Genomic DNA, 27683 nt, shown 5'->3' with positions numbered 1-27683 from the left:
CTACCCTGCTTCGGATTTAGCTCAGGGACAGCACGCTTCTCTCTGCGGCTGGGAGTAGAGTGGAGAGGACACCAGCTCTTCGGGACCACCTCCCGAACCAGACAGCCTCCATTCAAATCCCAGTCACTCCACACACCAGCTGTGTGACCTCGGACAAATCACTTCCCCTCTCTGGGCCCTGGCTTTTTCATCTGTAAAACAGGGCTAATGATAGGATTGAGGTGAGGATTACAATAATTTGCCCAGGATCAGGCTTAGAACATGTAGGAGATGCTACACCAGAGCTACGCGTGCAGCCAGGCGCACCTGAGTTTGCATCCTGCCACCAGCACTAACGACTGTATGATTTGGGGCGATTGCCTTGACTTCTCTGGACCTCTATCTCTCTCTCTGGAAATGGGTTTGGTGGCGCTGCTTCCAGGAGTGATGGGAGCGTCCAGTAAGCAGGGCGTGTGAGTGTGCTCACCTACTAGACGGTAGGTCCTGAGGTGCAAGGACCTGCCTCCCCAGGACAGCCCCTCCCGGAGGGCGGTGGCAGAGGGCCAGCCGTGGGGCTGGAGGCAGGCTGTGGCCCTTCCCCGCTGCCCCGCCCCAGTGGTGACGACCGGGCCCCTGCCTGTCTGAGGGGCAGGAAGGAAGTGAGGAGGGCAGCCGGCAGCTTCCCCTTTTCTGCCCTGCTCCAGGCGCTGGGCTCTCCCCCTCAGTGCCTAGGAGCAGGGACGGTGGCACCATGGCCCCCCGCACGGCTGCCGTCCGCCAGACCTGCTGCTGCTTTAACGTCCGCATTGCCACCACCGCCCTGGCCATCTACCATGTGGTGAGTGTGCGGGCAGGTGCGGGAGGCTGGGTGCATGCGTGCGTAAGAGCAGAGCCCCGATCTGCTGTCCCCCGCCTCCACCCCCGCAGTGGGAGGCCCGCCACCCTCCGCCTCTCCGTGGGACCCTGGACAGATCCCCTCCCTGCCCGGGGCCTCAGTCTCCCCCTCGGTCAGGCTGGGAAGGGGGCCCTGCGGCCGCTGCTGCAGTGGGAGCAGGGCTGGGAGAAGGGTCCTCCTTTCCAGCCAACGGAACTCACCGTCTTCCCGAGGCTCAGTTTCGGCCTCTGTAAAATGGGGCAAAATGAGCAGCTACAAGGTTCGAATGGATCAGCAGCCGGGAATGTGCCGTGGAAGCCAGGAAGCTCTGGAGAGGTGTGGGCTGGGATTGTGGCCCGGGCGTGGAGTCAGGCCCTGCCCGGCGCAGGCGCTTCTTTCCATGGGGGACCTGGGCCGGGAGGAAGGTGGGAATCTCTCCCTTGTGCTCCTAGCAGGGAGGGACGGGCCAAATCCTCTGGGTTGACAGCTCGGCAGACCACTGCCTTCCCTCCACCAGAGAGGACTTGAGGTCTTGTGTCCAGGGGGAGGGTGGCTTGCCTGGTCCCACTCGGGGGCGGCCACCCGAGGAGAAGTGGCCTGGTGGTGGCTCCCCTTGGGAAGCTGGTGTTTACGGCCCCGGTGAGGAGCCCCTGTCTTCTTTTAATGCACAGTGACTCTGGCTGAGCCACAGCCCCCTGGGGCCAGAGGCTCCCTGCTCTGTTTCGGTGGGTAAGAGTCAGGGTCTCTGTTCAGTCCTGCCCAGACCCTCCACCACCACCACACAACTCCCAGCCACACCGGCTGCCCTAGACCCAGACGCCTTCCTCCTACGGTGACTCAGGGTCTGTGGTTAACAGTTCTCTCATGAGCCTAGAAGGGCTTCCTCAAAATTAGCCTAAATCTGGCATTCTGTGGTGGGCTGCTGTACACTGCTTCGGCCTGGCTGCATCTGCTTCCTGTCTCTGGGGGCCAGGCAGGCAGGCCTGAGGCCTTCAGAGGGGCGGTGTCGCTCAGTGGTGAGTGCACAGCCTTGGGATGCACTCCTGCATGCAAATCCTGGCCTCACCGCTTCCTAGCTGTGCAGCCTTGGGCCACTGACTTCACCTCTCTGAAACCCGGTTTCCTCACGGAGCAGAAGAGTACCTCTCTGATAGGGTTGTTGAGCTCCTATCTACAAGGCACAGAGGCAGCCCCTGACGCAGAGGAAATGTTTGTCACCAGTGTGCGTCAGACCCAGTGCTGGCTGCTGTGCCCCCCCCAACCTCCCGGAGTCAAGCTGTCAGACCCCAGAGTGCTGGTTTGGGGAGTTGTTCAGAGGTTGCCTCACCTACCTCCTGCCAGCATGAGAGGGATCCTGAGAGATGTGAATGGCACCTTGGCTGTCCCCACACTGAACCCGTAGGGCCCCTTCAAGCTCTGAGATTGTAGAATAGTCTCTGAAGGACAGTGAGGTACGCAGAGGGGTCCCTGTGGGAAGCGGGCCCCTGGGCCCTTACCCCAGCTCTGCCACTACCTGGCCCTGTGCCCCAGGATGACTTTCTCTTTTGGGTTTCAGTTTACCCTTTATAAAAATGACAGGTGGAGATGTGGACTGGCTCAGAGGTTTCTTTTTTTTTTTTTTTAAGATTTTATTTATTTATTCACGAGACACACACACACACACAGAGAGAGAGAGAGAGAGAAGCAGAGACACAGGCAGAGGTACACGCAGGCTCCTTGCAGGGATCCCGATGCTGGACTCGATCCCAGGACCCAGGAATCATGACTTGAGCCAAAGGCAGACGTGCAACCACTGAGCCACCCAGGCGCCCTGGCTCAGAGGTTTCAAATGCCAACCTGTTTCCAGGCCAGATGGGTCACGCAAGTGAGTGGAGAGGGGCAGAGGGACCTGCGCTGACCTGGGGGGCCCTGTCCTGGCTCTGTTCTGGCAGCTGGTCTCTGCTTCCGCTGATTATTGCCACAAAGGAATGTGGGTCTGAGCTGTTCTTCTGACATTTAGAGAGGCAGGAAACACAGGCTTTTATGTCATGTTTTCTGATGTTTCCATGTCGGTGAATGATTCAAGGTGAAAAAGAAATCCCTGTGCTGGCCAGGCCAGGTCCACAGGCAGGCTGTGGGGGCCTGGAGGCTGTCCAGCAAACCCCAAACTTTGTGACTCTTGAGGCTTCTTCTTGACCGCACTGTCTGAGGTCCTCACCTGTGCATGGTAAAGCAACATCAGTGCTTGCCCACAGAGCTGGAGGAAAAGTGTGGGCAAGTGATCAGGGCAGCCTTTTGGAGTTCGTACCATTGGTGGAGGAGTAGAGTTTGGTTGTATGGATGGGGAGGAACAGGTGCGCAAAGTGTAGAGGCTGAGGGACGGTGGCTTGTGTAGGGGACACTACACAGGCCAACCGGGATGCTTCAGCTTGGGGTGCAGGATGTGGAAGGATCTCAGAGTAACAAGCTGAAGAGTCTGGACCATCACTGTAGTGCACTCTTGATATCTGGGACTGGAAAACTCTTTGTCATGTGGACTGAACTGCACATTGTAGGATGTTTAGCAGCATCGTTGGCCTCTAACAAGGTGTTCATAGCTTCCCCGGGTTGTGATAGCCAAAACTACCTCCAGACGTTGCCAAGGGTCCCCTGGAGACAAAATCATTCCCAGTTGAGAGCCACTGTCAGTAATGTGAACCATGGGGAACCATGGGATGTTCTAGAGCGGAAGGCATGGGAACAGAGGAGCCTGGAAACCATTAAGACCAGCCCAGGCAGTCTTCTTTGAGGTCCTTGGTTGGTTCCAAGGGGGAATCAGCCTCTGGAGAAGCCTTTGCTCCTTCCCAGAAAGGGCAGGTGCCAGGGGGTTTCCCACAACCCAGCAGTCAGGAGGCAGGTGTGCTGTCAGGGGCTCTAACATCTGGATGGAAAAAGAGAAGCTGTTGTCCAGATGTGTTGATGGCCAGATTGTCATCATCTGGAGCCAGCCATGGATGACAGCTGCATACTGAGAGCTATTCGTGGACTTGGTGTCTCTGGGGAGGATTAAATTGGGTCTTTGGTGTCCAAAGACAGTGCTACACTTTATTGGTCATCGGGGACATTCTTATGGGAGGACCCTCCCATGTCCAAGGGCCAGAGGGCCTTCCTCAGGGTTCTGCGGGGCTTGTGTAGAGGGTTTGCTTGCTCAGTCATGGGTGATTTCTGACTCAAACTTGCATGTGTAGGAGGGTCAAATAGCTTTCTTAATTTGGCCTCTTTGGCTCTGGCTTGTCTGGGAACCCAAAGCACGTCCTAAGTCAATGGCAGGAGGTGGGGAGCCCCAGAAGAGCCTTTTGCCCAGAAATCTCTTTCTCCGCCATCTCCTCTCCAGGGTGCCTAGAATTGCATTAGAAATGCATCGTCCAGTGGCACCTGGGTGACTCAGATGGTTGGGCCTCTGCCTTCAGCTCAGGTCATGATCTCAGGGTCCTGAAATGGAGCCCCACGTCCGGTTCCTCACTCAGTGAGGAGTGAGTGAGGAGTGAGTGAGGAGTGAGTGCTTCTCCCTCTGCTTCTCCCCCTGCTCATGTATCTCTCTGTCTCAATTGAATAAACAAAATCTTTAAAAAAAAAGAAATGCATTAATGTTGAAAAGCTTATACCCACTTTAGGGCAAGGAGGGAAGGAGGCTAATGTTAGCTGTTTCTGGGTTCTAGGGTTGTGAAAGCTCTAATTTTTTTCTGCCCTGCTATATTCTCTGTATTTGGTACCATGAGCATATACTACTTTTTTTTAAAAGAAATTTTTATTTATTTATTTGTTTGTTTTATTCTTTAATTTTTTAGAGCCCCTGCAGGGGGAGGGTCAGAGGGAGAGGGAGAGAGAATCTCAAACTGACTCTGCCCTGAGATCACGACCTGAGCTGAAACCAAGAGTTGATCACTCAACCGACTGAGCCACCCAGGCGCTCCGAGCATGTACTACTTTTTAAAGTAAACTTAATTTTAGAATGGTTTTGGATTTACAGAATTATTGTGAAAACATAGTACAGAGTTCCTGTATGCTCCTCATCTGGTTTCCCCCGGATTGGGAGTCGATGAGTCACAATCGATGAATCCACATCAATAGCCTGACTCAAGCCCATGCTTTACTCAGACTTTCTCAGCTTTTCCCTAAACATCTTCCTCTGTCTCAAGATCCTATCCAGGATACCACGTTGCATTTAGTCCTCATGCTTCCTTAGGTTCCTCTTGGCTGGGACAGTTTCTCAGATTTCCCCTGTTTGGGGTGACCTTGGCAGTTTTGAGGAGTACTGGTCATACATTTTGTCAAATATTCATCAAATGGGGCTTATCTGGTGACTTTCTCTTGGATGGGCTTGGGTGAAGTGTTATTGGGAGGAGACTGCAGAGGTAAAGCGCCATCCTCAGCACATCATATCAAAGGTGTGGACTCCCCGACATGTCTTGTCACTGTTGATGGTAACCTTGATCACCTGGTGAAGGTCTCCCCAATGCCTCCCCACCCCCATACTGTCCTTTCTGGAAGAAGGTCATTTAAGGAGTAGAGAGCTATTTCTTGAGGGCAGACAAGCTATAACATATTTGGGATATTTGGAATTTCTCATGGGAGATTTGTCTGTTCTCATTTGTTATAAAACTAAATGATCTAAATGATTTATTTATACCAGTAGAAACTCATGGATATTTATTTCATACTTTGGGTTCTAATTCAATGCTACTTTCTTTATTTGGTTATTCTAGTATGCTACTTTTTTTTTTAAGATTTTATTTATTCATTCATGATAGTCACACACACACAGAGAGAGAGAGAGGCAGAAACACAGGCAGAGGGAGAAGCAGGCTCCATGCAGGGAGCCTGACGTGGGACTCGAACCCGGGTCTCCAGGATCACACCCTGGGCTGAAGGTAGCGCTAAACCGCTGAGCCACCCGGGGTGCCCAGTATGCTACTTTTTAAATTGGCAAAACCACAACAAAAAAGTAAAGCAACTCCATTATTTAAAGGAGTCTGTCCTTAATGCAGATCAATTCTCCAACATACCTTCATTTTCTGTGCCAAGCCCAGGGCCAGGGTGTGGGCCTGACACGTCAGAGCCTGTGCCTTCATCGGCTCAAGCTTTGAGTGACAGTGGTTAGGGTGGACAACAGTGCTGGCTGTCACAGGGGCACAGATGAGGGGTCTCAGCCCAGTCTGGGGTGGAGGGTGGGGATGCAGAAGCAGCTCTTGGAGGTGGGCCGGTGGGCCAAGGATGAGCAGACATGTGCCTGGGGCTGCTGGGGAAGGAGCAGCTTGAGCAAAGCCTTGGGGATGGGAGAGACCATGTGATGTTTGGAACACTGAGAAAGTTCACAGAGCTGGGGTTTAGGGAGGGATGGCTGTGAGGTGTAGCAGAGGGAAGGCTGGACCGAGGTCCTCGTTTCTTTTAGGCCTCAGAGCTGAAAGGATGGATCTCGGCTTGGTCCAGTCCTCTCATTTTATGGATGAGAAAGCAGAGGGCCAGGAATGTTCCTGCCTTGCTCCAGGTCACAGGGAGGTAGGGCAGGGGGCTCCTTCTGGGTCGTTGCTACCAGCACAGATATGGGGAATGAGCCAGCGAGTGAACAAATGAATTTCTTACCTGGCCCATGCGCTGGGGTGGTCCGCCTGTCTGGGAGGCCCTTCCCTCACCCAGTCTTCATTTCTTCTTTATGGTCCAGCTCACAGGAAGCTTTCTCTTCCAGAGAACCCTCCTGATTTGTCCTTGTCAGACTACCAGGGGTGGGGGGGTTCTTCTTTCTCCTCCATTTTGGGATTGAAAGTCACAGCGCCGTCTCCATCACTGACCTATGATGTGACCTGGAGCAGGAAGGCACCTTTGCTGTCTGCACCTCAGTTTCCTTTTCTGTTAACTGAGGCTGGTAGTCTCTGCCTCAAGGGTGATTGCTTTGAGGTATTGAGCTGATATGGCCCTATCGGAGTGAGGAGCTGCAGGCTGGTGCCCAGAGTGGGCTGGGGGAGCAGAACCATACCTTTGAAAGCTCATGTGTTTGGGGCCTAAAAATAGGCCCCAACTGCCAGGTGGGGAAAGTCCCGGATGAAAGTCTGTTAGAACCTCTGCCTTCACGCCTGATGCCCCCATGTGGGGCAGAAAGGCTCTGGTCTGTGCCCTTCCTGAAGGTGTGAAGAGGCTGGTGGGGGTAGGGTGGCAGTTGTGGCCTCACTCCAGTGCCATGGCCCCGGGGCCCTCGTTGGAACTGAGTTATGGTCTTAATCTCTGGGATGTGCACCCCATCCTCTAACTTATAAAATGGTGGAGGCCCACACAGCTCCTTGAGGAGACCATGGGTGCCACCAGACCAAGTGGGGGCGGCACGCAGGGTCCTCTGGGGGCAAAGTGAAACATTTCTTGTGGCATGGAGGGCTGAGTGATGGAGGTCTTCACCCTGGAGTGGGCAAGGAGAGGCTAGACACCAGGCTGGGCCTTCTCTTCTCCCCACTTCCTGCTTTTCAGGCCCAAGGGAAGGGAAGGAAGGGGCTTCTGGGAATGGGATGTGGGTGGTGGTCCCAGCCTTCAGGAATCATTGGGGTTGAAGGGACCCACTGAGTCAGAGGGCCATGGTGAGGGGAGCCACCAGCTGAGAAGAGGGGGTCCCCCCTAGAGCAGGGTCTGGGGGCCCCTTGAGACTGGCCCCGGGACTGGAGGGCAGAGTCTGGATGGACTGAGGCTTCTCCATCAGCATCCTGACCCTGAACCTCCCTGGGAAGTGGGGCTTATAATATAAGCCCAGGCCAGCAGACCCAGAGCCAGGACCGTCATGGAGAAGGGGGCTACAGAAGCCCTAACGAGGCAGGAAGCTGAGCAAGAGGCTGCACAGGGGAGCCTGCTGACTCCCTGCCCTTCCAGGCCGCAGCCCTGCTGTGAGCCCGGGGCATCCCTCCCCACCCCAGCCTCAATTTCTTCCCGTGTCAAATGGGAGCTAGTGACTCTGAAGAGCAGGGTTATTCTGAGATTCACAGGAAACCAGGTGGAGACACACCCAGCACCTGATGAGCGCCCCACAAATGGCAACTAACACTGGTGTCCCCGTTTGGCAGGAGAAGAAAGGGGCTTGGGGAGGCCAGTCTGCTTTGCAGCCCGTGGTGGATAAGGAACAGGAGCCCCGGGGTCCTGCCCACGGCCCAGACCGTGGCGGGGAGGGCACGCTTCTTGGCAGTGATGGGGGAGAGATCGATGGTAAGATCCTGGGGGACTGGCTGGTGGAAATGTGGAGCCCACATGGGAAGATGCAGTTTCGATTTCACCCACAAAATGGGGAGAAGGTGGGAATAACAGAACTGGCTTGAGGTGAGGATGAAGGGATGTGGGCATCCCAAGGAGGCCCGGGCCTCTCCTGCGAGCCCAGTGGTTATAGTAATAGCCTTGGGGGAGGGTGGGGGGGCTTCACTCTGAAAGTAAATAGGGAACTGATGGTTTGGGGGAATAGTATGGACACAGAGTTTATCCCCAGATACTCAGGAAGTAGAGGCTGATGGGGGTTTGGGCCAAGCGTGGAGAATGACTCCGAGCCTCCCAAAAGGGGCCTCTTGTAAGGGAAAATTTGATGACCCGACCCCCCTCCCCCAAACCCAACCACTGAATGGCGGAGGCCCCTGGGATTCACTGGGCCGGGGATTTCACCGAAAGGCTTGCCATGCTGTCTTCTTTCACAGGGGCAGGTCTGGAAGGGCAGAGGGCACATGCGGGGGTGGAGGGGGCTCTGAGGATGGTACCCCGGCTTGCCCAGACAGCCCAGGCCACTCCCCATGCAGTGCTACTGTCACGGCAGTTCTTACGCTACAAGGTGATAAACTGAGGCACGCACCATCTGAATCGTGTTCTCTGGAGCTCCCCACCTTTGGACAGCCGTCCTTCTGCCTGGGGTGCTCTTTCTCCTGGCCCTGCCAGTCCTGAAGCCTCCTGCTCTGTGGACCCCCTGTTCCCCCATGTCTCCTATATCCTTCCACCAGTCCAGCCACACAGCAGCTGCCTTTTCCTGGGGGCCTCCTGGGTGCCCGGCACATGCATGACCCCCAGGACACAATCCCCAAGAGAAACTGCTCACAGTTTCCTGCATGGGGCTTACCCTCACTTTTGCTTTTGCTCCCGCCTTTCCCTCTGACACACTCTCCCCACGGCCCGTAGGACAAGAACTCTAAGACTCACTGCTTCTCAGAAGCCTTCCCGGAGCCCCATGTCCTGGGCCCCTGAACTCCCCATCTTTGCCCCCGTCCCAGGGCGGCTCCCCACTCCCAAGTCCTGGGGCCCCCATGGATCCTGTCTTCTGGCCTGGAGGCCCAGAAGCCTGATTTATCTTTGTGATCTCCAGGGCCTGACGCATAGTAGGTGCCAGCTAATCTGTGTCTTATTTTACTTTTGCAAACCTTTCCTGGATGCGTAATTCACATATCACGAGTGTGCATCTTGCTGAACTTTTACAAAGTGAACGCACCCGTGTAACCTCTTCCCGGCTTGAGAAATAGGACAAGACCAGACCCAGAGGCCCCTCCCTCATCGCCACTCTTACCCCACTGGCCTCCTCCAACGTATGTTCTAGAACTAGGCAGGAATGAGATTACACAGCAGGTGCTCCTCTGTGTCTGGTTTCCTTCTCTCAACCCTGTGAGCTTCCTCCGTGTTGCTGTGTGCAGCCACCCCCGCCCCCCGCCCCCCCATCAGCCTATTTCTTTTTTTTTTTAAGATTTTATTTATTTATTCATGAGAGACACCCACAGAGAGAGAGAGAGAGAGAGAGAGAGAGAGAGAGAGGCAGAGACACAGGCAGAGGGAGAAGCAGGCTCCATGCAGGGAGCCCGACGTGGGACTCGATCCCAGGTCTCCAGGATCATGCCCTGAGCTGAAGGCGACGCTAAACCACTGAGCCACCCGGGGTTCCCCCATCATCCTATTTCATTGCAAGATATACCACCATGTATTTGACTGTCCCTCTGTGGGAGGGTGGCTTCTGGCTTGAGGCTGTCACAAATAGAGTGGCCAAGGCCGTGGGGGCTTGTGGTTTGGTGTCCACACACAAGCACTTCTGCTGCTCAGTGGGTCTTTCCGAGTGGGTTGGGTCTGTCTTTGGTAGCAGACACATGTCACCTCATCAGCTCCTCACGGCAGCCTCGAGAGGGGGTGGATGCTTCTCTCTGTTCTACAGATGAGGGAACTGAGGCACAGAGAGGTCAAGTGGCCAGGCGGAGGGGTCAGTGAATAGTGCAGGGGGCAGGGGTGGAGGGAAGGGCAGCAGGGCAGCAGCCTTAGTGGGGAGCTGGCGCTGGGGCCAAGCAGGGGCCGCAGCTGGGCTCGGGCTCCGGGAGGGCCCGGCAGACACTATCTGAGGCTGGTTGGGGCAGTGACTGGGGAGATAGTGCCGGGGGGGGGGGGGGGGGGGGGGGGAACGGCCCCCACCCAGTTGTCTAGATAAGCCTCCACAGGAAGTATGGGGTGGCGGGGGAGAGGGTGGGGGAGGAGAGCTTCCTCTTGACGCTGATGCATCTGGTTGTCTTCTCCCACCCTCCTGCCAGACAAGCCAGGGGCCCCCAGGGAAAACAGAGTGGGCGGGTTGGGCGGGTGGGCTTCAGTGGGGCTGTGATGACACCAACGTCACCGCCTCTGGTGGTGATAATGGTTTAAGTGTGCAGCAGCCCTTCCTTGGGCCCTTAGGTCCCTGGAGTTGGAGGACACAGGGTCAGGGTGGAGCAGTCCTGAAAAGGGAGAGGGGCAGGAAGAGGTACCCACTTCCCATTTTGCAAACTGCATGATCTACTGAGGGTTAAGGGCATGCCTGGGCCTGGCTCCCCGTGCAACCTCGGTCAAGTCACACCCAGGCTCCCCCACCACCCCTCGCTCTCCCCTGACATAAGTGAGGTGGTGGGGGGCAATCTGACCTCATAGATTTGCCAGGAGCAAATAAAGTGGAAGGCTAGGAAGGTGCCCCACACCGGCTGGCGCCTAGCAGGTGCTCACCGTGGGAGGGGGGGTTCTCAGTGAATGGTGTCCCCTGGCATCTCACAGGGTGGAGTTCCTCCTGCCTGCTTCTGGGAAGGTGCATCCCAAGCCCAGGAGATCCGAGACAGTGGGCCCACCTTCCTGGGCTGGGAAGTGGTTTTGAGGGCCCAGAATTGGGGATCTCGTGTCACCAACCACCATCATCATGATCATAGTCACCACTCTCATATCAAGAGGTCACCACCCTCATCTACATTAGCAACAATGAATGTCAAGGCCGAATTATGACTGCAGTCAATCGCCACTTCCCAGGGTGCCCACCAGGGTTCCATCTATCACTGCCACCCCTGCCACAGCCGTGGTCACCTCTATGACGGCTGCCCATGTTATCGTAGCAGTCACCAGCATGCCAGAACCGGCGACACGACAGCCAGTGCCCACCTTGCAGCACGGCCGTCACGGTCACTCCCACCTGACCAGCATTTTGTCCACTACATTTGCCTGGAGGATCGCTGCCTCTACGCCCTGGCCACATTTAGTGGCGGCCCCCTTCCTCCCACCCTCCCTGACTTTGCTACTTCTAGTTCAGCTCAAGCTGCTGGTGGTTCCTCAGAGCCACCAGGCAAATAGAAATTCTCCTGGCTTCCTGGCCACTTCCCCCCTTGCTGAGCTTAGGAAGGTTGTGTTTGTTATTGAGAAAGAAGGAAGGGGGTGGGGATGGGAATGGGAACTGAAACCAGGAAGAAGCAGAGGGAAGAGGTGCAAAAGGGGAATGGGGAGCAGGAGTGACTGGGAGGTGGGCTGAGTATGGTCAGCACTGATGTGGTCTTGTAGCCTGAGCCCTGGCTTGCTCTCAGGACTGAGGTTGCTCTCAGACCTCCTGCGTGAGCTTGGGCTGGCCACTGCGTCTCCCTGGGTCTCCCTTGGGTGCTGGTGACGTCCCGCCTCTCACGGAGAGGCACCCTGACCCATGAGTTTTCTTGGGTCTGACCTGCCAGCCTTGGGGCCTCTGCATAGAGTGTTCCTTCTTCCTGGAATGCTTTTTGCTCTTCTCTGTTGGGAAACTCCTACTTAGCCCTTAAAACCCTGCTCAACCTTTTGTGAAACCCTCCCCGAGTCTTCCAGATAGTGGTGATCACCCCCTCATCAGGGACCTATTGTCCTCTGCATGTCCCTTTTTGTGACTCTGAACACACTGGTAACCCATGGTTTCCCCCCAGGGACCATGACACCTGCAGACCAGGCCAGGGTCAGTGGCTTGTCTGCACGGGGCCTGGAGCCAATATGTGCTCCGAGAGTATTTATTGGAAGAACGAACAGAAGGAGTGAATGATACCTACACAGATTAGTGAACCCTCCCCAACGATGTTCATCTAAGGAGCACTTGCTGTATGCCTGGCTTTGTGCTAGCGTGTCATTTGACCTGACAGTGGCCCTTTGAGGCAGGTCTGGTAATTGTCCCCATTTCCCCAATGAGGAGACAGGCTCAGAGAGCTCAGTGGCTCACTCAGGGGCAGGGAGCTTGGGTTGGGCCTGGGATCCCCCGACCCAAACACCCTAGCTCTACTCCGCCCAACCTCACTGCTGAAGAGGGAAGGCCCTGGGAGATGCTGTACTGGGGGAGAGGAGGATGAGTGGCTGCTGTCCCCTGGGCCCGTGGGAGCCCTGTCCTGTCCCAGGAGCTCGTGGGTCATGGTCCAGTCAGACCCTCAAAGCTCCAGGAGAAGTCAGCTCTCTGTCCAGGTGGGTACCGGCAGGGGTGGGGGTGGGGTGAGGGGGCAGGTGAAGGCCAGGGGCCTGGGACAACTGGATGCTGGGGGGCTCCGGGCCTCCCCCAGCATACCCTATAGGTAAGCCAGGTACCTTCCGGGAACTATAAAGGCTCTTGGTTAGGTACTTGGGTGGAGCAGTGAGGGCCTTCTGATGAGCAGGGTGCAGTTCCAGGTGGGCCATCCTGGGTGACCTGGGTGTGAGATGCCATAGTTTGCAGGAGTTCAATCATCCCAGTGACCCTGGATGCAAAAGGGGTGCCTCTCCTCATTGACCAGAGAAAGTAAACCGAGGGCAGGGCAGAACCAGGAACTGGCCAGTGTTACAGCAGTGAGGCAGGTGGCAAGGAGGCCTCATGCCTCAGCTGCTGGCTCCTGAGCTGGGGGTATCCAGAGCTGCCGGGGAGGGGGTGCAGATGGTTGGCAAGACCCACTCAGCCCTGGGTGGAGCCCCGGACCCTTGGGCCGAGAGCACCAGGGTTCAGATCCCTGCCGGGTCATGTGAGTTCTCCTCTCTGAGCCTCTGTTTTCTCATCTGTAAAATGGGGGAAAATGTTGCTTCTCTTGCAAGGTTTTGGGAGGCTGTGATGTAAGCTTGTGTGTGCAAGGTCTGAGCACACAGTAGGTACTCAACAAGTGTTAGTTCCTCTCCATCCCATCTCCTAGGGAGCTGAGACTCCCTTCTTCTTCCTGCAGATTAGGGGCCAGCAGAGGGCTGATTCTGAGTACTTCCGGGAGCTGAGTACTTGCCTGGCTCTGAGCCTCAGGGCTATTGCCTGCCTTCTATGGAGCTGCAGGGTTCTCACCTGGCAAACGGGGAAAGAATTATCTCCCTTCCCTTACACAACTGTTGAGAAGGTAGAAATGGAGGAAACCCAGGGGGTTTTTACAAAAGGAGGACGACTTCTAGCACCTGCTGCCCTGGCACAAACTATGTGTGTGGGGGAAGGGGATGGTGCCCCTCTGACTCTGCTGGGGTGCCAGCTTGGGAGTGGGGAAGGCTTCAGGCAGAGGTAGGAGGTAGGAGGTTCGGAGGTGCTGAAAGGACTGGCTGGAATGAAATCTAGGGCCCATTGGCCTGGGCTTGAATCCTGGCCCTACACCTTACCAGCTGGAGACCAAGGACAAGTTACCAGACCTTTCTGAGTCTCACTTCACTCATCTGTGAAGTGGGGGTGGGGGTATTCAGAATAGTCCCTCTGCCAGGTTTGGGAAGATCATTGGAATTGTGTGGAGTCAGGGTGTGCAAACGTCCCTCAGCTTCCCTCCCCTTCTCGGGGTCATAGGATATGGTCGGGGAGCTGGGAGGCCGTAGCTGGGATACTAATGGCACAATGGCAAAGCTGTGAGAGATGTTAGGGGCCAGAATTGAGGGATTGGAGACAGCTGTGGGTTAGCATTAGTCTGTAAAGTGGGGTGTTGCCCGAGGGGACCACTGGGACCTCGGGATGACAGTGATAGAATTTCCAAATTCTGGAGCAGCCCGGGTGACTCAGTGGTTTAGCGCTGCCTTCAGCCCAGGGCCTGATCCTGGAGACCCGGGATCGAGTCCCACGTCAGGCTGCCTGCATGGAACCTGCTTCTCCTTCTGCCTGTGTCTCTGCCTCTCTCTTTCTCTCTGTGTGTGTCTCTCATGAATAAATAAATAAAACCTTAAAAAAGAATTTCCAAATTCTTCAACTATATTTCTTATTAACTTCTGGACTTTGTGTGTATGTGTGTGTGTTTTACGATGTTCATGAAAAGCTGAATGGTAGCACATGCATATAATTATGAAGTAAAGAACTGTAGAGGAGTGTGTTCGAAAGGTTTTACTGACATAGGGACATGATCAAAATACCTGCACCCTCTGGGGTGCAGGTTAGCAGGGGCTCTGAGATGTTTTGGGGGAGTGGGGTGGGTGCCAAGGTGCCAGGAGAGTGCTCTGAGGGTGGGACTCTAGTCTCCACTCTGTCCCCAACTTGCTGTATGTCCTTGGGCAAGCCACCTAACCTCTCTGAGCTTATCAACCAAGCAGAGGGCACTTATAAAATACGTGGGCAGAGGCTCTTTCAAGCAACTGGAGGTTGGAATTGTCTGATTCTGAGCTTCATTCCAGGTCTCAGACAACTCTGGATTCTTGGGATTTCCAGTCTTCTCTTGCCACACCTGGCCCGTCTAAGCCCACCCACCAACACGCGTCTTACCTGTGCTCCGCTCGCACACCCCCAGGGGTGGGGAACTCACCCTCCCACAGGGTGCCCTGTCCTGTTCTGGATGCATCTGTCCTCTGCTTCCCTTTCTCCTTCCCTCATTAAAGGTGAAATTGGGAAGGGGAGGGGCTGGGGCCCCAGGCTTCAGGGGCTGAGGAAGCGGCTTTTCTCTCTTGGGTTGTTTCCTGTGGGTTCCAGCCACAGCCCCCACAGCATCAGCCTTCCGCTCTGGGCTGCTCTCAACATTTTGGTGAAACAAAGCTGTTTTTGTTTCACCCTGCACCAGGTTGAGGGGGCAGCTAGAGTGAGCTCCATGTCCAACCCCCCACCCCACCCCCAGGGCCCTGCTCCAGTCTGGCTCTGCCACCGCATGCAAGCTCACATCAGTCAAACGCAGATTGGTTTGCTGAGCACCCCAGGCTCAGTGCTTTGCAAATATGGTGCAATTTATTCCTTACTCTATGCAGTGATTGCCAGTTTCCAGATGAGAAAACTCGGAGAGGTGAAATGAGTTGCCCAAGGTCACATACTGACTTGGATTCAAATCTATCTCTGACTCTGGAGCTCAGCTCTTTTTCACTCTTCTGTGTGGTCCCCTTCTGCCCCCCTGAACATAATGTAACATGGCAGGAGGACACATTGAGACCTACGTCTAGGAACGCCTGGGTGGCTCAGCAGTTGAGCATCTCTGCCTTGGGCTCAGGGCGTGATCCTGGGATCTGGGATCGAGTCCCACATTGGGCTCCTTGCAGGAGGCCTGCTTCTCCCTCTGCCTATGTCTCTGCCTCTCTCTCTGTATGTCTCTCATGAATAAATAAATAAAATCTTAAAAAAAAAAAAAAAAGAGAGACCTGCGTCTAAGCTGAAAAAAACCCAATCAGCAAGCGGAAAATGATGTTGGTGTTTGGGTGCCTGCCAGTTAAGCATGAGTTCTAATGCAGGGCCACCCAGGAAGCCAATGTAAACTTCGGCCATATTAATAGAGGTAGGGCATCCACTACAAGGAAGAAAATAGTCTTGTGATTCTCAGTACAGGCAGATGGTGCCTGGAGAACTGTGTGTAGTGGTGGGCGAAGGGAAGGAGGCTTGTTGCAGGGACATGGACACGCAGAAGACCGCAAGTTCCTGTGGCTGGAAGTATTTAAATAGAGGCTGCTTGGCCCAAGAGTCCTGTGTTGGATGGCAGAGGGCACAGGCAAGGTGACCTCCAAGGTCCTTTTTTTTTTTTTTAAAGATTTTATTTATTTGTTTGAGAGCAAGAGAGAGAGAGAGAAAGTGGGAGGGCAGAGGGAGATGGATAAGCAGACTCCCCTTGAGCAGGGAGCCCGACATGGGCCTGGATCCCGGACCCTGGAATCATGACCTGAGCTGAAGGCAGACGCTGAACCTACTGAGCCACCGAAGCGTCCCTCCAAGGGGGCTGCAGTTTTGTGGCTGGACTTCAGCCATCACCAGGGCCACAACACTCGGACCCATCAGATTTGGATGGGGCTCATTCATTTGTCCGCCCACCCTGTCCCTCCATCCACCCATCCATCCTCTACTACAGTAGCTGGAGTGGTGAACGAGAGGCTTAAGCCTTCCCTGCCTGGAACCTACAATCCAATGGGGGTAACAGCAATCATAATAGCGAGCCTTGGTGCTTTAAGTGAGTTATTCCATCTGGCCACAGTACTGCTCTGCGAAGCAGGTATTATGATCTGCATTTTGCAGATGGAGAAATCGAGGGGCCATGGGGGATGGGATTGACAGGGCTCCCTGGGGATCAGTTGGTGCCGGGCTATGTTGATAATTCTAAGAACCTGGAGCTCTGTGATGCTCAGATGCTGTGATTAAGATCCCATGATGGCCAGAGCCTGTTGTTGTAAAAGGGGGTGCTGAAGAGGGGCCCAGTCACTGGTGGAGGAGCCCTCAGGGCCGCCCCACCCCCCACTTTGGGCTTCAGTAGTCACAGTTATCATTTTAGTGAGAATCAGGCGTGGTTCTAAGTGCTCTCCCGGGATGTTCGCACTTTCTCCTCATAATAACCCTCTTAAGTAGCTCCAGGCATTATCCTCATCATACAGATGGGAAAACTGAGGCACAGAGAGGCTGAGCAACTTGCCCAAGCTCACACAGGTGGAAAAGGAAGAAGGAGCTTGAGCTGTCTATCTGTACAGGCCACACTTTATCCCCAGGAGCCCCATGGACCCAGCCTGCCGGCCTTCCGTCTCCTCCAGGAGCCTCCCCACAGGCCCCCACTCTGGACTGCCCGCCACCAGGGGTGGGAGGCGGCAGGGTGGAGCTGTGAACTGACCCACGGTCTGTCTGCCTCCAGATCATGAGTGTGTTGCTGTTCACCGAGCACTTAGTGGAGGTGGTTCATGGCAAGGCCTCCTGCAAGGTCTGGCGGACGGGCTACCTCAGGCTCGGTAGGTGCAGGGAACTCCGGAGCGGGAGGGGCAGGTGCAAGGAGGGGCAGGTGTGGGGAGGGGCAGGTGCAAGGAAGGTGTGGGGAAGGGCAGGTTGGGGAGGGGCGGGTGAGAGGAGGGGCCCTGGCTGTGGGCAGACTGGCTGAGGTCTGACGCCCCACCTCTTCCTTCTGAGCCTCAGGCATTTCATCTGCAAATGGAGACCTGTCCCCACCCTAGTATCTAGGTGTGAGAGCAGACAGGAAGGTGCTTTGTCAATCTGGCCGGCCTGGGAAGGTGACAGCAGGACTTCCTGCTCACATCTGTCTGTGGCTGCCCACCACCCTGGAATAAAACAGAAACTCCCACCGTGGCATCCAGCCCCTGCCGACCTCTGGCTGCGGGTCCCAGCACCCCCTCGAGCTCCCTGCTCCCGATGGGCTGACCACAGCAAGCTCAGCTGCCTGAGCTCCTGGTCACTCAGCTCACAGGCTCGCCTCCCCCTGGCTAGAGCAGCCCGGGGCCACCCTCTCACCCTGCAGCCGGTTACCCGAAATGTTGTGTTTGCTGTCTCTGTGGTCCCCCAGGGCTGAGAACTGCAGGAGGGCAGGGTCTGGGCTGGCTTGCTCACTGTCACGGCCTCCACACCAGTGATTCCCAAAATGTGGTCCTCAGAACCCGCATGGGTGTCCTGGGGGCACCTCCGGGCCCCTCACTACTGTCCCTTGCCTTTCAGCCAACCTGATCTCCAGCTTCCTGCTCATCATCATGCTCTTTGTCATCAGCTTGAGCCTACTCATCGGAGTGGTCAAGGTGAGGGCTTGGTCGGGGTCTGGGAGGTTCTGGGGGCTGGCCAGGAGCCTCAGCTATCCTCCTGCCCCCTTCCTATTCACACCCACTGGGTGAACAGCACTGACAAGAGGGTGGGAGGTGGGTGCTTTGGGAGACCCCACCTGTGCCCCAGGGATCTTCATAATTGAGGACAGTTTGGGAAGCCTCGTTTCCACACCAGCTTTCTGGGGCTGGAGGCCCTGGCTCCCCGCTGACACGCACCCTCCAGGGTGGGGGCACGCACACAGATACTTTGGTCATACTAGCTGCTAACCTTCATGGTTGGAAGCTGCAAATGCAAGAAGCAGGGAATTTTGGTAGAGAAAAGAGGAAGGGTCATTTTGAGGTGTGGGGAGGTGAAAAAATAGTGGGTTTTGTAATCAGTGAGAGGAACCAGAGCAGAAAGAGCAGGGGGGTGGGTAGACTCTTGTGGCTCAGTTCCACCCAGCTAGCTGGGGAGGGAGGAAGGGAGGGAGGGAGGGAGGGAGGGAGGGAGAGAGAGAAAGAGAGGGAGGCTGTAGCGCAGTCTTCTGCGAAGAGGAACCGGTCTGTCCCTCATCCCCCAGGGGGCAGGAAGCCAGGGCCTCACTGCACAGCCACCAAAGCAGGACCCAGCAAGAGTGGCCTCTTCCAGGGAGCCTGTGGCCTGGCAATCACTGGCCAGGAGACTGGTGCAAGGAAGGATCAGGGGCTGCTTTGGAACGCCTTCACCTTGCCTGCACCCCCCCTCATCCCTCCCTTAGCTAACAGCACCCTTTCGAAACTCTGTACCCCAGGGAGTGATTTTACCTTGTGCCAGGTGGGTCCTGGATTATTGTGCAGAGACGCACATGGTCCAGCTAGAAAAGTGGACTGGGTGGTCCAGAAGGCCCTGAGATTGAGTCTGGGCTCTTCTGGCTGCCTCCTGAGTGATTTTAGACAGCCACATGAGAAACCACAAAACCACCCCTTCTGTGATTTTGTCCCCAGTGGCGAGTTCATGTGCCCTCATACTGGTCACAGTAGTCACTCGCTTTAAGTTGAAGGGGAGGGACTTCAGCCTCAGCCACCCAGGGCCTCTGACCATGACCACACACCTCAAGAGTGGCCCCCACAGAGAAGGGTCCCACCATTGCAGCAGTGTGGGCTTCCCCTGCCACCATTGGACCTTTGCTCATGTTGGCCCTTCTGCCTCCAATGCGCTCCCCGTTTCCCCCATGGGTCTCACCAGATCTAGCCTCAGGGTCCCCACCTCTAGGAAGTCCTCTCTGATGTAAAAAAGGTTTCTTCAGAGCAAGCAGGGTCAGAGCTGGCTCCCGGTGGCCCTGGATCTCTGTAGATGGGGTAGATGGGGACCCTTGCTCGTATGTCCTGGGACACCAAGACGACGGGCCCTCAAGGCCTGGGTTTTACCTCCTCCCCATCCCAGAACCTCAGTCAGAGGAAGGTGCATGGGTCCACCTGAAGCTAAGGCAGGAGGGGGTGACGGGAGAGAGCCGTGTTACCCGGGGAGGGACAGGAGCTGTCGGTGCCAGGGGGCGCATGGGGCATCAGTCTCCGGCAGACTGCCTGACAGTGCTGGGCCTGTCTTCCAGAACCGGGAGAAGTACCTGCTGCCCTTCCTGTCTCTGCAAATCATGGACTTCCTGCTGTGTCTGCTCACCCTGCTGGGCTCCTACATCGAGCTGCCCGCCTACCTCAAGTTTGCCTCCCGGAGCAGCCGGGTGGTGAGTACACAGCCCGGTCCCACGTCCCATAGTCGCCCAGCCTGGGGAGGGGGCAGGGGCTCAGGCTGGTGTGGTGGCGGTGCCCTGGGGCCCTCCCAGGCTGATGAGCCTGAGCCCATCCAATCACCCCAAGTTCCTTTGCCTGTAAGATGCACCTGCGAGGGCTGCCACCGTGTGGGCTACGGGCATTAAGTGAGGAAAGGTTGCCCTCTGAGGGCCCAGTGATGCCCCTGTGGGTCAGGGCCTTGTGGGCACTACATCGCAGGGAAGGGGGCATGCGCACCTCAGTCCCCAGCCTCTGCTTTGTCTCTGTTTTCTCACCACATTGAAGGAAGGAAGATACAGTCGCTTAAAGCCAACAATGAGCATCCACAGGGCGAATGCCAGTGACGGAGCTGCCAATCCCTGACTCTCCCTAACTGTTGCCCTGGAAGTTAGGGAGTGGCTGGCCCCGGGCTGGGCATCGGGAGACCCTGGGCAGAGGCCAGGTCCTGCCAGCCAGGGCGGGAATGTCCAAGAAGCGGGCATCCGTTCCTTTCTGGGTCCTGTGGGCTGGAGAGTCCCCGGTGTCTCTGGCTGATGGCCTCTCGAACAGCACCGGGACCTCCAGCTTAGGGCTTCATTGCTGGTTTGTCTCCTTCTTCCTGCCTTCGCGCCCCAAGGGTCCCTCCAAGGTCCCACTGATGACCTTGCAGCTGCTGGATTTCTGTCTGAGCATCCTGACCCTCTGCAGCTCCTACATGGAAGTGCCCACCTATCTCAACTTCAAGGCCATGAACCACATGGTGAGTCTGGGCCAGGGGCCCGCCCCCATCACTGGCTGTGTGGCCGTGAGCGAGCTGTGTCCCTTGTCTGTGCCTCCATGCTTAGGTTCCCTAGAGATGGAGCCCGGGAGGAGGATGCTTGTGCTAGTGATTGATTGCCGGAGAGCTCCCAGATAGACACTTGAGGAGGACTGGGGACAGCATGGGGCGGGACAAAGGGAAGGAGCCGGGCAGATGTGTGACCTTAGGGGTGGCCCTGCCCCATCCTACAGGGAGCCCTGCTGTGTGAATTCCATCACAGAAATAATACTCGTTTTTTATGCTTGGGGAGAGGGGCACTCAACACATCTCAGAATGGCCCCACGGCTTCTCCGCACAGTTTTAGGGCACTACTCAATATAAGTAAAGAGGACCAGATGACTTCTTCAGGTCCTCTACATCCCTTGATCGATGACAAAACAGCCTGGTCTTTGTAAAGATATGTCCTCAGATTTTTGCGGATCTCCACATTAATACCTCTACAGTATGTCATTATCCCTCCCTTCCCGAATATGGCATAATTTTACCAGAGTAACCACACACACAATACATAAGAAGCTACAAAAACATTCAGAAATGACAGGCTGCGTAATTCCCAGGCTCATTTGTTGCCTACACGACTTGTTCCCACACATCAGTGTTGCAAAATAATGTAACACTTCAGATAGAGCCTTTTAAAAAATATATTTTACTTTTTAATTTAAATTCAACTAATTAACATGTAGTGTATTATTGGTTTCAGAGGTAGAAGTCCGTGATTCATCAGGCTTATATAACACCCAGTGCTCGTTCCATCACGTGCCCTCTTTAATGTCCATCACCCAGATACCCCATCCCTCCCACCCCCTCTGCTCCAGGGACCTTCAGTTTGTTTCCTATGATGAAGAGTCTCTTATGGTTTGTCCCCCTCTCTGATTTCGTCTTGTTTCATTTTTCCCTTCCCTTTCCTATGATCCTCAGTTTTGCTTCTTAAATTCCACATAGGAGTGAGATTATCTGATAATTGTCTTCCTCTGATTGACTTATCTTGCTTAGTATAACACCCTTTAGTTCCATCCAAGTCATTGCAAATGGCAAGGTTTCATTTTTTTTTTGATGGCTGAGTAGTATTCCGTTGTATGTATATACACCACGTCTTTATCCATTCATCTGTCTACGGACATCTGGGCCAGATAAAGCCTTTTTGCATCGTCTTTTATATAATCCCATTTGTTTGGTTTAATGTTGGATTTAGCATGTCACTCCAAAGTGTGCATAAGCCTAACAGAAACTAAACACAACCCACCATCTCATTCTCAACATTAGAAATGATTATGGCAGGGACGCCTGGGTGGCTCAGTGGTTGAGTGTCTGCCTTCAGCCCAGGGCATGGTCCTGGAGACCCGGGATCGAGTCCCACATCAGGCTCCCTGCATGGAGCCTGCTTCTCCCTCTGCCTGTGTCTCTGCCTCTCTGTGTCTCCCATGAATAAATAAATAAAATCTCAAAAATGAAAAGAAAGAAATGATTGTGGCAGTATAGTCAATGATTTTGTGAAGTTCATATCTCAGTTTTATACATATTGTTAAGGCATGATGAAATTCTTGAATCAATGAAATATCAGAGTTGAAGAAATTAAGGATGTCCATGATAAACACACACACACACACTCAAATAAACAAACATAAATAAAGACTTTCTCTAAGGAAAAAAAAAAGAATAATATTCGTTTCTTACAGTCAAATGTAGTGACTTGAAATGGTAAACAGTCGCTGTCTCACACTGTTTCTGAGGACCAGGGATTTAGGAGTGGCTCAGCTGGGTCATTCACGCTCAGCACCTCTCATGAAGTCTCCCCAGAAATGGGGATGGGGCTGCAGATGCCCAAGGGCTTGACTAGGTCTGGAGGGTCCACTCCCACGATGGCTTGCTGGCACAGCGGGGGCGTGCATCCCAGGTATGTCAGGCCTGGGCAGTTCCGTCAATGAGCCTCGCCTCTGGAGAAGGCCCCACTGCAGCCAGAGGTGGGGGCTCTAGCCAAGCAAGAGCCAGCTGGGTGGGCATCTGCTGCACCTGCTTCCCTCGGTGTGCTCGCCCATTGTGGGTGGCCGATGGCAGGTAGCGCCTGCCTCTAGGGCGGTGGCAGGGATCAACAGGGACAGCGGTTGTGCCACGCCACGTCTTCCTCCACGTGTGGACGCTGGAGGAGTTCCTTGGGGGGAGAGGCACTGACTTGGCTCCCGAATCTGTTGCAGAATTACATCCCCAGCCAGGAGGGTGTGGCTCACAGCCAGTTCATCAAGATGATGATCATCTTCTCCATCGCCTTCATCACTGTCCTCATCCTGAAGGTGAGGGCCCCCCAAACACGGCTCTGGGAAGGGTGGGGAGCCCGCGCTGCCCAGGCCCCCGTGACACCAGACTGTCAGGAGGCAGGGGTGTCACCAGCTGTCTCCCACTGATGCCCTCCCTGCTCTTGACTCCTTACTCCACCCCCCACCCCAAATCAGCTCCTTGGACCCCACTTGGGATCCTTGGGATGAAGGATGATGGTGAAGACCATCAGCATCCAGGTGTCAGGGACTTAAGATATAACCCAGAGAGACCCTGATCCAGGGAAGGAGGAGAGATTCAGAGAGTTTTGGATGTGAGTCCCAGTTCTCCCCTTGCTAGCTATGAGGTTTCCTTTCAAGCCATTTCTCTCTGGGCCTTGGGTCTCATCTGTGAAAGGGACAGAATGAATATTGCTTTGCCCTTCTCACAGTTTTATATGATTTAGGCACCAACATGTAGATGGCTCCTGAGGTCATATTATTAGAGGTTTGCTCATGTGGAGGAGGGAGGGGAATGGTTTTATTCTTCTCTGAGGTGGTCAGGCCCAGAAGATAGAGTCCCACTTCAGGTCCCCATTCTAAGAGAGATATGACAGACTGGAGTGTGTTAATAGCAGCACAACCAGGAGGGTGAGAAGGTTAGAACACTCTGCCATCTGAGGGAGTCAAGGAAACGAGGGCAATTCAGCTTGGAAAGAGGAGACACGATGGCTATCTCCAAGTACCGGAAAGACCCCCATGGGGATTCTAGAGGCCAGAACTAAAGCCAGTGTCCCAAAGCCCAGGGGAGGCTAATGTCGACTCAACAGAAGGAAGGGCTTTCAAGAATGTTCTTTTCTAATTGTGAAAGTAACGTAGGGTCACTGTAGAAATTTGGAAACAACAGAAGACCAGAAAGAAGGCAATCAGCTCACCATCCACCACCACTCAGCGCCCCTGATATCTGAGCACATTTCCCCCCAGTCTTTCTGTGTGTGTGGGTGTAACCGGCTGTCCCTGCCTCCTTTTACTGGGGACCCCGAGCAGCCTCTGCCACCGCCTAATGCCATCCTGGAAACGGAACTTCACTCCTCTGAGCCTTCCCTCAGAGGACAGACCTCTGTCCCTCAGAGGACAGACATTGCTTCAGGGCAATGAGAACTTTCCTGAAGGCTTGGGGGAACCAGTGCGGGTTGGCGTCATACACGGTCCTGGACGGTGACTCCCCAAGGCCCACCACACACTCTGTCTCTCCCGCCTCCAGTTCTTTATCCCCCTTGAAGGGGACTTCTCTCTGTGTTCCTCACGCACCTCCCTGGCCACCGTTCTCACCTGCTTCCTACTTCATTCTTTTAACATTCATTTTATTGATTCCTGCCGCCTCTAAGTCCCCACCATGGGGTTCCATGAAACGAGAAGACTTCCAGAAGGCAGGACCCACCTCCTTCCTTAGGAGGCAGATTGGGGGCAGAGAGAGACCCATTGGCTATTGTTCCTTGAACAAGTCCTGGGGGCTTCACTCCTGGCCTCGGAAGTCCCGGCAGGCAGTGCTCTTCCATCAATCGCTAAGAGAAAGCAGTTGCTTACATCACTTGCCATCTCAGGAGGTAGTGTGCTTCCAGCCTCAGGGGGCGGAGAAGAATGGTTTGCAGGGCCATTGCCGGGGAGGTTGGGCCCCCCAAAGCCCCCTTCTGTGCTAGGTGTGTAAGGCAGTGGAAAAAGCAATATTAGGAATACCTGGGGCTGGCAGGTGAGGTACCCCTCAACCAGGAAGTGCCCAGCATCTGTCCCAGGCATGCTGGGGCAGTGGGAATGGTCAATGAAGCATAGTCTGACCTGGGTCTTTTTGCAGGTCTACATGTTCAAGTGCGTGTGGAGATGCTACAAACTCATGAAGTACATGAACTCAGCTGAGGAGAATAGCAGCTCCAAGATGCTACCGAAGGTGAGCCTGGGGATGGGGAGGGCCAAGCCCCAGCTCTGCCACTCACCCCGTCACCTGGGGCAGGTGTCTCTCCTTCCCTGGGTTTCGGTTTCTCCACTTGTGAGATGATTGGGCCAGAAGAAATGTGAAGGTCTCTTTCGGCTCTGATAGTCTAGGCTTCTGTTCTTTCATTCATGCATTCCACAATTTTTGCCTCTTACTCTTTGTTGGCCTAGTCTCCAACCCTGGGAGTGCAGAGAAAACTGAGATGTCACCCTGTCCTAGGGGAGGGTAGAGCCCAGAGTGAATCCAGACACAGAGATTGGACTGCAATGTAGTGTGAAGCATGGGGGAAAATGGGAACACAGAGGAGGTACCTGGCCTCCTCTGGGGTATCAGGGAAGGCTTCCTGGAATGGGTGACACTTGACCAAATGTCAAACTGTCAGCTGATGCAAGTTAGCTGGGAAAGGGGAAAGGGCCTTCTAGGCAGAGGGATGAGGTGCACTTAGAAGCAGCTTGTTGGAGACATGATGGAAAGAGTGTAGCTGGTTTACATTTCCCCTGTCACTTTCCTCATCTATAAAGTGGGGATTGTATTAGTGGAGACTCTTTTGTTTGCAAGTGGCAGAAGCCCAACTCAATCTGACTTACATGGAAAAAGGAAATTTATTTGCTCCCAGCACTTCAAAGTCCAATGGAGGTCTGGCTCGTGGAGGCTGGCTGAGTTGTGACACCTGGATGTGATCTCATCCTCTCCATCTCTTGATTCTGCTTTGTTGGGTCCATTTTCAAGCAGCCGTTTCCTCATGGTGGCAAAATGGCTGCCAACCCCCCCAGGTTGACATCCTACCCTTTCCACAACCCCAGGAGCATGTCTGATGGACCAGCTGGGGTCACTAACCAAATCCCAAACCAATGACGTTAGCCAGGGAGGATGAAATTCTACTTTGAATGGCCATACTCAAGTCACCTGTCCCACCCCTGACCTGAGGGGTGAGACCAATTCTGAAAGCACGTGGACTGAGAAGGTTTTCCCGGGGAAAATGGTGCATTGTCAACACGACAAGGGGGCTTGAAGCTGGACAGGCAGAGATGAGTCTGTCCCCTATAGGAATAGACACTGCCCCTGTCTCGTGCATGCCGTGTCTAGCATAGGAAGTACCCAAGGTGTGCTGGTCCTCACCATCAACCATTTTGCCGGAGGTGGGGATTGGATGGAGCCCCTTGACTCCACGTTGGGATCCTGGTTCCTTCCGGCCCAGTCCTTAGCCCCCATGTCTCTGTTGCTCCTAGGTGGTCCTGCCGTCCTACGAGGAAGCCCTGTCTCTGCCATACAAGACTCCGGATGGGGGCCCAGCCCCACCCCCCTACTCAGAGGTGTGACGCACACCAGGCCCCAGCCCTGGTGCTGGGAGGGGCGGAGCTGTCTCACCATCCGCTTCTCTGCTTTGGTGGCCGCCTCAGCTTGGGTGACCCACCCAGCTGACTTCAGGACAACCTGCTTGTGTCCCCCTCGCTGGCCTGCTTTTCCCGTGGGGCCTGGGAGATGCTCACAACTGGGTCAACTTCAGTCTGAAAGACTCCTTGAGTCTCTCGGAAATTTGGTCCAACAGGCCTCGGCTTATTTTTGATAGGCCCCAACACTTGTTCAAACCATTCATCGTCCTGAATTCAGTGAGTTTGCTGAAACCACTTCAACGTGACCAGTTTAACTGCGTGGCTGACAAATGAAAAGCACCCTTCTTGGTGCAGGGAAACTAGCTCGGTCAGACAGCCACAGTCCATCACATTGGTTTTTAGACCGTTGTCTGTTCACACGGCAACGCAGCCAAGTCATCATGCCTTGGTCCTCCCCACCAGACACATCTGTGCGATTTCTTCAGATTGCTTGTTTCAACAATTATGGAGAGCCAACCACCAGTCGATTCAAACCAGGGATAAAATTCAATAACAACAATAAAAATCAAATTAGTCCCAAACCGTTCCCTTCAATCTAATCCAATAACTGGCTGCCCACTAAGGTCAATTCAGTACTTCTGAGGGGCTGAGTAATTGTTAGTTCGAACGAAAATTCAGGCAGTTGCCAAACGCCATCCAATTGCTACTTCCAGGAAATAACAGTTGTTACAATCACCGAACTGTCCTGACCAACACACAATTGTTTTGCTGAAGACAGACGATCGTCACCAACAACCAGCCGCACGTAATCAGTGTAATGGCGCAGCAGTGGGATCCGTGACGAGGGTGGCGTCAGGCGAGGCTGTCTCCAGCAGCAAGCTGGCGGGCCACTCCGCAGGGTGGCCCATCTGTTGCCAATTCGGGCAGAGGCACCTCTGATCTGCCCAATGCTTGTGCTTATGCAGAAATTTAGCCCTGACATCGGGCAGGTCCGATTGCTGGACTAAATCCACATGTCAGTTCAGTCAAAGCAGGCAAACTCTTTGTGGGCGCAGACCCCGCCAGAGGGGCTTGTTTCGGTGGTGGCAGAAGGGAAGATAGGTCCTCTGGGATCTGGGAGTGGGGGTTCAGAAGGAGAGGGCTGTGTAAGAGGCTCCCCACCGGCACCCCTTTGTTTAATTGCTTTGTGTGTGATGGGGAAGAAGGTTCAATAAAGCAGTGCCACGCTTCTCTTTGGCTACTGTGGTTATTTTTTTTTCTTTTTAAAAAAATTTATTTATTTACTCATGAGAGACACACAGAGAGAAGCAGAGACACAGGCAGAGGGAGAAGCGGGCTCCATGCAGGGAGCCCGACGTGGGGCTTGATCCCAGGACCCCAGGATCATGACCTGAGCTGAAGGCAGAAGCTCAACCACTGAGCCACCCAGGTGCCCGGTTGCTGTGGTTCTTAAATTGTGGTGTAGGCAGGGCTGGGTCCCAGGGCTGGGACCTCCATTTCCCCCCAACACATACGTACACACATACACTGCCCCCCCCGCCCCCGCCCCAGAATTCATTCCGTCCAGAAACAG

The 27683-nt window shown here is 54.7% G+C and overlaps 1 protein-coding gene across 1 annotated transcript; it reads left to right on the top strand.

Moving 5' to 3' along the window:
• The first annotated feature begins 651 nt into the window (after positions 1-651).
• Positions 652-27340, top strand: LAPTM5 (lysosomal protein transmembrane 5). Its single transcript, XM_055330973.1, has 8 exons — positions 652-817; positions 17083-17176; positions 17892-17968; positions 19561-19692; positions 20355-20477; positions 22730-22825; positions 24639-24731; positions 26006-27340. Exons 1-8 carry the CDS (start codon positions 731-733, stop codon positions 26093-26095), a joined length of 792 nt encoding a protein of 263 aa, XP_055186948.1. The 5' UTR covers positions 652-730; the 3' UTR covers positions 26096-27340.
• Positions 27341-27683: the final 343 nt, after the last annotated feature.

This window comes from Nyctereutes procyonoides, unplaced genomic scaffold, assembly GCF_905146905.1.
Source record: "Nyctereutes procyonoides isolate TBG_1078 unplaced genomic scaffold, NYPRO_anot_genome, whole genome shotgun sequence".
NCBI classification, from domain to species: Eukaryota; Metazoa; Chordata; class Mammalia; order Carnivora; family Canidae; genus Nyctereutes; species Nyctereutes procyonoides.
The sequence above is the reverse complement of the archived record's forward strand: the minus strand, read 5'-3'. Positions and strand labels throughout refer to the sequence as shown.